This window comes from Electrophorus electricus, chromosome 17, assembly GCF_041902795.1.
Source record: "Electrophorus electricus isolate QZ-2024a chromosome 17, ASM4190279v1, whole genome shotgun sequence".
NCBI lineage: Eukaryota > Metazoa > Chordata > Actinopteri > Gymnotiformes > Gymnotidae > Electrophorus > Electrophorus electricus.
Genome location: NC_137513.1, coordinates 21264774 through 21275160, shown reverse-complemented (window position 1 = coordinate 21275160; position 10387 = coordinate 21264774). Strand labels below are relative to the sequence as shown.

General features: G+C 45.3%; 1 protein-coding gene across 1 annotated transcript; it reads right to left on the bottom strand.

The window, feature by feature from the left end:
• Window positions 1-138: 138 nt before the first annotated feature.
• Window positions 139-9027, bottom strand: fhdc4 (FH2 domain containing 4). The gene is made up of 12 exons (XM_027017948.3): window positions 8943-9027; window positions 8031-8667; window positions 6726-6787; window positions 5465-5567; window positions 5168-5253; window positions 4716-4816; window positions 3769-3839; window positions 3485-3592; window positions 3285-3355; window positions 2820-2937; window positions 2291-2455; window positions 139-1936 (listed from the first exon to the last, which is right to left on the bottom strand). The coding sequence occupies exons 2-12, from the start codon at window positions 8589-8591 to the stop codon at window positions 503-505; spliced, it is 2880 nt and encodes a 959-aa protein (XP_026873749.3). The 5' UTR covers window positions 8592-8667; window positions 8943-9027; the 3' UTR covers window positions 139-502.
• Between the last annotated feature and the right edge of the window lie 1360 nt (window positions 9028-10387).

The window sequence follows — 10387 nt, the reverse complement described above, 5'->3', positions numbered from 1 at the left end:
TTCACAAGAAATGTAAATACTTTTTTTGTCCAAATAATGCAGATCCATCTTTAACCATGTCACCTGTCATCATGGACCCACTAATATGTTTTTAATACATCACATGGCTTATTGCTCTTGCAATAAGTGGCAATGTAGTTGCAATTATTGAAGTCTATTTTTATTGAAAGGAGCCATTGTAATTTTCCCACTGAGCTAGTGCCTGTTACAATGAGGGCATTTTTGTCAAACAGTGCAGCCAAGTGAAACATTGGTGGAATTGCAGCTTTGTAATGTCCCTATACTTCACTGTAATAAATTAAACGTTACCAGTCTATGCCTTCTTTTTGCATGTGCATCACCACCTTTACAGTATCATTCATATTGTTCACTTTTCAGGACATGAAAAAAAAAGTACATCGCACCTCTTCAGTTTTTTTTTCCCCAGTGACATCCATGTCACATGAAGAGACGGAATGGAGAAGGAGCACTGAGACTCTTTCTTCAGTGGCAGCTCTTCTTGTTATGGGTCCACGCTGCTGGATTCCGTCTCTTTGCTGCTTGACCTGCCTTTTTCGCCCAAGCGCTTAAAGAAAGACAAGAAGCGAGAGAGTTCTCTGCTCTGGCTGCTTCGGGAAGTGTTACCCCGCCGCGAGTCGGGCCAGCTTTCCTCGGGCTTTGCTTTCACTTCCGCCGTGCTCGCCTGTGCCGGCATGCCAGACTGTGTCAGCGTGCCCGTCTGCGCCGGCGTGCTCGCCTGTGCCGGCATGCCAGACTGTGTCAGCGTGCCCGTCTGCGCCGGCGTGCTCGCCTGTGCCGGCATGCCAGACTGTGTCAGCGTGCCCGTCTGCGCCGGCGTGCTCGCCTGTGCCGGCATGCCAGACTGTGTCAGCGTGCTCGCCTGTGCCGGCATGCCAGACTGTGTCAGCGTGCCCGTCTGCGCCGGCGTGCTCGCCTGTGCCGGCATGCCAGACTGTGCCTGTGTGCTTGCCTGTGCCGGCGTGCCCATATGTGCCGGTGTGCCCGACTGCGCCGGCGTGCCCGGGCCACTCCAAGCACCCACTGCCACTCCATTAGATACATCCATAACTAACTCTGACGTGGCTTCCGGGTTCACGGGAGAAAGGCAGCTGTCCACAGACTTCATCCTCACGATGTTTCCCAAAGGCAGAACCTGATCTCCAGACGGGCGCCTATCTGCAGGCTCGCCGGGTACAAACAGGTCTTCCTCATGTTCGCTTCCTAGCAAGGCCTTCGTGGGCAGGGCGATGGTGTGTCGGCGGTTGAGCTTGTCAGTGCTTATCTCCAACAGAATCAGCGGGCTTATGTTAGGTTTGGGGGCGTCCCCGCCGGTGGAAACAGACAGTAGTCTCTCCCGGTCCTGGAAGGTCCGCTTGCATGGAGAGGTGAGTGGGGAAAGGTACTCACCTGAGGACATGCTCCCTCGGCTGGACTGGTAACGTAGCACCTTTTGTGACACTTCCCTTAGTTTTTGTGCCTCTTCCGCTGTCGTTTGACTCTCCTCATCCTCATTTGCTGCCACAGACACTCGCTGACTCGGTGCAGGGCTGTTCCCAGCCTTTTTCCACGAAGGACTTGAAATTTTGGTCTCTGGCTTTTTAGAAGTTACCTCCATACTGTCCTCCACGTTCTCCTTATCTGAGGAATTCTGGGACATGGTTATGGCATTGCTGGGCTTTTTGGATGCTTTGGAGAGACAGTTGTCTTGCGAAGTGATCTCGGCGAGTCTCAGCCCCATCGCTGTTGGAGAGGGTGTCCTGGATCTCCTGCTGGACCCAGGGGCAGTGAGGAACTTTTGGAGAACCGTCTCCAGCGCTACCCCCTCCATGTCCTTGTCTCGTGCGGAGCAGGTGGCAATTGACCGACGCTTGGATGCAGACTCCAGTCTCTCCCGCTGTCTCCGCCTCACTTCGGCCATTTCACGCTCCGTGTTCTCCTGAGGAAAGATGTTGAACACAACTTTGAAATTTTCACTCGGCTATGAAAAGCAGGTAAAACATAGATTTTGACTCTTGAAAAATCTGTATCAGAAACAATGCTCTTCAATGCCTATTTAACATAAGTATGAAACACCCAAAACATAAATAACCTTCATTTTAAAGCATGTTTTTTTTTTCCAGTAAGCTACGCTGCAACAAATACGAGAGGTATGAAGATACGTTAAGAGAGAGGAATAACTCACACCAGCAGGCCCTTGGAGTTATAGAAGTTAAAATACCGCACACATTCTACTCCGAGAGAACGAGACAGAATCCAACACCGTTGCCCTGTGGTGGGAGGGGTGCGTTACCTGAAGAGCTCGCCTGAACCGTTCACAGAAGGAGTGGAAGATGAGGCAGCACTCGTCCAGTTTAAACTCCCCCGGATCCTCGCAGAAGTAGTCAGCCACGGACGCCGTGATCTCGTTTAGGCGTTTGAAGGAGTCCTCTGTTTTGGCAATTCCGGACTCGGCATGCTGTGAGCAACGGGTGGAGAGCGGTCACGAACGCAGAGTGGCCGCTTGGAGGATGGCTCCGTCCCAGCCGGTAAAAGACGCGACGCATTACGGCAGGCCATTGCGACTCCAGAGTTAAACGTTCTCTAAAGTCTTATAGACTCCCAGAACGAGATCTGATTACGACTAACTAGGTTCATCGGCGATATCTTGAAATAACATTCTGTCCAACGAGTATGACATTAAAGCAACCAAATAACTGTAGCAGTTTCAGTACTATTTTGTTTATGATTCTGCAGTCCCTCTGTTCCGTTGTGTGACTTTTTAAAGTTCGTTACGATGCAAGTGGGTAATTTAAGACAGAAAATGGAGGGGGAGGTGTTACCTTAAAAAAGTCTTTCATCTGCGTGGCCAGGTCAGCCTGTTTATCCGCAGCATTCCTTACCTCCTGGACCTCACGCACTTTCTTTTGGAACTCTAACTCGATTTCCTGTTTATGGATTCTGCAAAGGGATGAACACATGTTGATGTAACACTCCATGATGTTCACCGCTTCAGGTACCAGAGGGGCATTTGTTCGAAAGGTTTGCATGGTTGGAGCAAAGAGGAGGAGGACAACCAATCAGCATAAACAACAACAACAATAACAACAACATCATGTCGGACTCCAGGAGTACACAAAAGCAACGTTTTCTGGACTTCAGCAAACGTGCCACGCTTCGCAAAAAACGGGTCGCGTCACAGCGTGATTAATTATCCTGTTTTTTCCCAACGTTAATGCTCTGATATTGCGTCAGCAGGAGTCCGTAATAATACAGATCAGACGCAGATGTTCAAATGTGCCGTGTACCTTGCTGCATCTCCAACGTGTGGGAGCAGGTCGGGGAACTGCAGCAGGGCGGGATCACTCTTCTGTGCTTGCTGGAAAAAAAAACAACCACACAGAGCACTCATCTAAAATCTGACAATGCTCACAGCACACACACACACACAAAGCAATGACGAGATGCCTCATTTGCATAACGTAGCCTTCGGCCCTGGTCTTCTTACCATCACCACGTAGTGCATCAGGTTCATTCCTGGCTTGTTGGCCTTTGTGTCGGCCAGCTTCAGCAGTGATGTCATGCGAAAGCCCACTGCACTGCCTGCATAGCCCCCCTGGCGAGAGGCAGAGGGACAGAACATGGCACGGGTCAGCTCAGGGCCCGCCAGGGCACAGCAGGCCACCTGAGCACTCACGCCGCACTGCAGTGGTCTGCCTGTGCTCATGCATGTGCAGAAGCAGAAGAAGAAGAAGAAGAAGAAGAAGAAGAAGAAGAAGAAGAAGTACTCACAGAGTTCATGTAGTTCCCAGTCTTTAACACCAGGCGGATAATGGAGTGGAGGTCAGCACAGTCCAGCAGCTCTGCACGAGTTTGCAGACAGAAACAACGGTTTGTTTACAGACAAGCAAAAAACCATTTTTGGTATCAGGCCATACATGAAAACTAGAATCACCTGAAGTGTTCAGTTGTGTATCTTAGTGTGTATAAAAATTATTTTTAAAAAAAACAGCTTGAGGTGAAGCCATAAGTCAACATTTGTCTGTATAGATTCTGAAAACTACTTTGTGGATTTGACATTCAGTGTCATATCCAGACACTGGAAAAAGATCTCTCATGCAAACTACTGTCACATATTAACCACATATGGATACAAGGATGACAACATCGCCTACAATGTTTAAAAATAAACAAAAAAGCCCCCACATTGTAAAAGGTAAGGCACATTTAATGTAGAGTACTTTTCATACACTACAGCATTTCAAAGTGCTTTAATAAAAAAGCTTAAAACATCCTGAGATCTAACACCTCAGAAAGGCTTTGGCAAAATAAAAGAAAAAAATCTAATTCTTAGATTAAACTTTGGTACTTGGCTAAATACAAGACAAATAAAATGCCATTTTCATCTGAGCTGAAGAGTGAACATGGATATAAAGCTGGATACGAGGTAAACATAACATAGCTTAGCTGTGACGAGCCCCACCCTTTCCTGCAAACAACACACCCAGGTGTTTGACTAGGTGGTGATTAAGGTGTGATGGGAGAAGGGAAAAAGACACGCAGTACTGGGGATCTTCAGGAGCAAGACTGAGAAATACCACATCAGAGGGTTCAGAGGGTCAAAATAGCGCACAAACACTGGCCACAGTGGGCCACTGGAACCAAGAACCTGGGTGATAGTGTGATGGTGAACCTGCGTGATAGTGTGATGGTGAACCTGGGTGATAGTGTGATGGTACCTTCCCCTGCAGCAGTCATGATGGCGATGGAGTGATTCACCTCCTCCATAAAATGCGGAAATTCATCTTTCACGACTAAGCACTTAAGTCGTTCTTCATAGCTAGTTGAAGATGAAAAGTGAAGACGCAACGAATCAAACTCGTATCATACATGGACTGTTTTACATTCAAAACTAAATAGACTTCAAAGAATCGATTAAAACAAAAAAGTATGAAGAACAAGAAGAGAAAACTGGAAAACTTAATTAACACAATGCGATTTAGATGAGGCTAACTGAGGTCTACACTTCATTAGCCTTGGTGTAACACAAAAGTGCATGAAGTCAAACTACGGCTTTAACAGAAAAAAAGTGCACGGCTGCTAAAACAAACTGGATGCATTACAAACATTCTGCACTATAGAGAAGACAAATGCACACAACAGTCCTGAGTGTCTGTGAGGTGTGACTGACCTTGGGACCTTTACAAGCTGTACCATGAACTGATCCGCTTCAGTGAGGCCTGAGCAGTCTCCTTTAAAAGCAAGAAGTTGTCTCACCTGGAACCATAACAACACACACACACACACACACACACACGCACACACACATACACAAGACAAGAAAAAATTATTATTAAATACATTTTGAGCAAGCCCACATGTGAATGTTAGTTCACATCAACACGACATGAGCCGACACTAAGGGGAAAAATATTTGAAGGGGATTTGGTCGGTTGTGTGCGCTGGATGGATTTGTCAATAAATATACCTCTCCAGTGTCAGGTAGCAGTTTGAACAGTTCTTCCAGTTTCCCAGAACCAAAGGCTCCAGTCCTGCCTTTGAAGATGTCCTCTATCATTTCGCTCACGGACCTGCATGAGGGTGGTACATGGGTTATATGGGACCATTTTTATATTTATTTTTATATGGCTAGAGCCAGACTTTTTACAATGATTTTAAAGATTTGTTAGAAATCTTGTTTTAATTGCTTTTTAAATTTTTTAATACTTCAATGAAAATAGTTATAAATGACAAAATATGAGTATAATATAAGTATAATAAAAATATGTACAAAATACAATAATTAAGAAGGTGAGAAGGAAATAATCAAGAATTTGAAAAAAACTAAATACAATAACGCAATATAAGATCTGACGTGTGACAAAACTGTTTGAAGTTTGCAGACTTCCTGTAACCGGTCTAATCTTTGTTTAAAAAATGCCGCTGGTTAGGGTTACAGAAGTACTGGTATCATGATCCGATTTAATGCACTGTGATCAGTATATCACTCGTCCCTTTCTCCAAGTCCACGACTTCTGTTACCAACCACAAGGACAAGTCAAGACATGCATCACTACTGCAGGTCATGTGTAATTGTCTGTCTTAGTCTCGTCCGGAAAGGCCTGCATGAGCAGTTCTCCTGGGTTCATCCAGGGCGGAGCTATTAGCAAATCAAATAGCTACAGGGGTTCCATAAGACTCCAACACGTGACACGGGTTGGCTGCATTCAACCAATCAGACGCACCCTACACCGCAATGACGTTGTACCGAATGCATATGATGTGTTGGTTAAACTCCTAGGGGGAAGCAGGTTGGTTAGCGGAGGGAATGGCAGACGTCAGACTGTGTCATCACCGCTAAGGAGCCCTTAGTAAAGCACAGAAAACACCTCACCATAGAACAGGCCCCAGCCTGCTAGCACAGACAAATTCACATGTGCCTGTGCGTACGCACAGATGCAAGCTACTCCAGCATCTGAACATCGATCCATCCGTGTCTCAAAGTCTATCACATTGTCCCCGTTTGAGCTATTGATGACACTGCCTGAGCAGCCTGATGATTTGACTCCCTTTATCTCTGAAAATAACTTCTGTCTTCCATTGGTGCAGTCAAGAAGTTTTCAGATGCCTTGCTTGCCGAGACATGTGTGTTTCCGTGGAAACCCCACCCAGAACTTGACAGGAAACGGACGGGCTGGATTTGGGCCTGGCATGGGTCCCGTGTCCAGGTCGGAGGCCCAAACACTCACCTCTTGAGCTGCTTGAGGAAAATGCCAATGTTCATGCTTTTCTTGGGGTTGAGAATAGCCACCTGATAGCAACACACACACACATACACACAAACACACCACACATACATGCACACACACACATACGCACACCATGCACACACGCGCACACACACTCACACACACACACACACACACACACACACACACACACACACACACACACACACACACACACACACACACACACACAGGCTCATCAGTGTTATTGATTATTGACTGTAGCACTGGACTTAGGTTCGTTGCAGATGAACACTGATGGCCCCAAATCCTGCACATTTTTCTGAGCCTTTCTACGGTTTATTATACAGAAGTAAACTAAAAATCTGATTACATCACACACAATTGCAGAACTATGTGTATCTATAACAAACACATCCTGATTGTTGCTTACACAATGCATGGAAGGACCACAAAACAATCACAGCCAAACAGGTAATAAAATAAAGCTAACCACATCACAGTACTGGTCAAATGCAAGGTATTAATAATAGACATGTATCCACCCAACCATCTAGCATATACAAAGAAGTATGAAATGAACAAAAGAACTTCATAGGGTGTAGATCAAAGAAACGGGAAATAAAATGTTCATAATGTGAAAGCAAGGATCCTACACCATTAACAGACATGTGGTGTCATTAAACATCTAAATAAATAAAGGCAGTTTAAGATGTGCATTTTGTCTGGCTACCAGAGAAAACACAAATCAGATAAACAGGATATGTTTTGAAATAATCCTCTGCATACCAGGGCGACACCATCGTACGATTACAACACCATATCTCACAATTAAAAAAATCTCCGCTCACAGAAATGAAATCCAATTGGAAACGTATCTTAAAGTCATAGTGATGTTTTTCAAGAAAACACCAGATCTGAGAACATGAAGTGAGGACATACTAACAGAACTAAATTATGTTAAGACAGCGATGAGTTTTAACTGTATAGTTATTACTTAAAAAAAATACACTTTTAAACCTCAATCGCCACCTTCAGTGAATTGCGTAAGGCCATTTTGCCCGATACGTTTTAGTTGGGTTCTGATCAGACTGGAAGTAATGAAAATTAGTGTCATAAATGTATCACGAAGCGTTTGGCATTAATGATTAGACCACATGAAAACATTATGACCTTTACAGTCTCACGGCCTTGAGTGCACATAGACAGTCAACGCCAGGACAGTATGACTCACTATCACATATACGGAGCGTTGCCTACTGTTTAAAAAAAGAAAAAAAGGAAAGACAAAAGTCTGCCACTAACCACTTCCGCTGCCTGGCCGCTGCTCGGTGCGCCTCTGTTCCGACGTACGGAGCCCCGGCTCACACCCCCGGCCTGCTCTCTCTGACTGAAGAGCTCCTCCATCCTCTGGGTGTCGAGCTCGTACTCCTTCTTCTTCTCGGCGGTCCAAATGTTGTGTTTGCCCAGCACGGTGGCCTGGGGAATGGCTTCCCAGTTAAAACTGCGCATCCTGGAGCTCGCCCTAGACCCTCTGGTCAGCGGCTTCCCGCCGAGGGCGGGCGCCAGGGGCGGAGGAGGTGGCGCCGGTGGGCTGAAAAGAGGGGGAGGTGGAGGAGGAGGAGGAGGAGGAGGGCCGGAAAGAGGGAGAGGAGGAGGCGGAGGAGGAGGAGGAGGGCCGGAAAGAGGGAGAGGAGGAGGCGGAGGAGGCGCTTGTGGAGCAAAAGGAGGTGGAGGTGGAGGAGGCGGAGGAGGTGGGCCAGAAAGAGGGGGAGGAGGAGGTGGGCTGGACAGAGGGGGAGGAGGAGGTGGAGGAGGCGCTTGTGGAGCAGAAGGAGGTGGAGGTGGAGGTGGTAGCTCTGCCATTGCTTGTGGCAGTTGGGGACACTATAGCCGGAGCTCCATTTTTTAAGTGCAGGGCAAAAGCTTGTGATTGCCCACGCTGTCAGGGAAATGGAGAGAGTGGTTAGACCAGCGCATCACAGTTGACACGCTAAACGGAAGCCGGGTCCATGAGCGTTCTTTTTTTAACAAAGCAGGAAGCAGAGAATAATAGCTGTGACTCCGCGTAAAACTACCGCGCGTAAAAACGTATTCACTAATGACACTCGTTACGTGGTTTACAGAGCAGAAAGACCGTCAAAAAAGCAGAAGCTCTGAAACGTATTCTTGCTTTCAGAGACGAAATATCACTTACAAAGTAAAACAGTCACTTACCTGCTTAAAATGAGCATTAGAGGCGGAATATGAGGAACTTCAGTGCTTCGCCTGGTGTTTGCCCTCAACGCCTGCGACGTTGTGCAATGCTGGCGGGGAGGAGCTGGAGCGCTTTTACCTGCGCTGGTCCTGGCACGCCCCGTTACGCGCTCGCCCCGTTACGCGCTCGCCCCGTTAGTAATCTAGTTCATTTCATTTTGGTTGTAGTATTTCCACAAAACGCACGTTCCCTAGTTTGTTGCTGAACCTTGGAAACTCACCATAACTCAGTTATTCCCCCTTTTGTAATTTTACATCTAAAATAAAGCATAGATATAAATATATAATTGCATTAATATTGCATTTATAAAAACAATCCATCTTAACGGCAAGTGATCTTTTCTGACCCAAAATAAGACTTAAAATAACAAATCTAGTGAACGCTTGCCGGAGGAAGTGAAGACACGTAAATGCCTACTGATGATATGTTGTTCTGGTCGTGCCTTTATGAAAACCAACAAATCAATATTAAAATACAATAACCTACTTCATATCATCCTACAGTCTTTGACCTTTGGAAACAACCTGTTAGGCCTATTTGAGCTTCACCATCTTGTGTTTATTCCTGCACCTTATATATTTTCCCCTAAAGTTACATGTACATATGCACTGTGGCTTGTGTATTTATTTCGATGTGTGTCCTGTGTCCAGTATGCCAAAGCAAACCCCTGCATCTGAAATACAGAGAATTCTGATCCCGACGAACCCTTTGTGGTAGAGTCATTTGTAAGGCCATAACTATTATCAATAAAATCAGATAGACAGACAGACATGGACAGCCATGTGAATAAATAAAGCGTTAACAATAAAAATACTTCTGAAGAAAAATCCTCTAGGCTACTAAGTAGAAATCCTTTTTTTTTTTCATGATTCTTAAAAAAAATCAGTTTGATGACCACAATTAACACAAAGCTTATTAAACATTGTTGTAGCATTTTAAAAGATCAACAATCCAATCATGAAGAGTGGAGGTTAATGAACGGTGAGCTATTGCTGCTTAGAGAGACATCTCAAAGGACTAGCGAATGGTGGAAGATTAGGTGTGCAAAGAAACATAGGATGGGATTATTCAGTGTAAATTCTCTACATTCAACAGAAATCATGTAGAATCACTGATGATTTTCATTGGAATTTTGTGTGGAAGTTGAAATTGCGTCAGCTCAGTAGTTACTGATATAGTCAATTGAGACTGAGATAATATTGAGACAATAGTCTGGCCATCAGAGTGAGGGACTGATATAGTCAGTGACGACTTCAGTTTGAGTTAAAATGATAAAACTCATTAAATGCCAGAATCTTTTCAAAATGTGTTTAATCTGATATGTGGGACTTTACACTGTAATTTACACAATAATATACATTAATTACCTTTTTATAACATATACTATAAACAGTTATTGTGAACA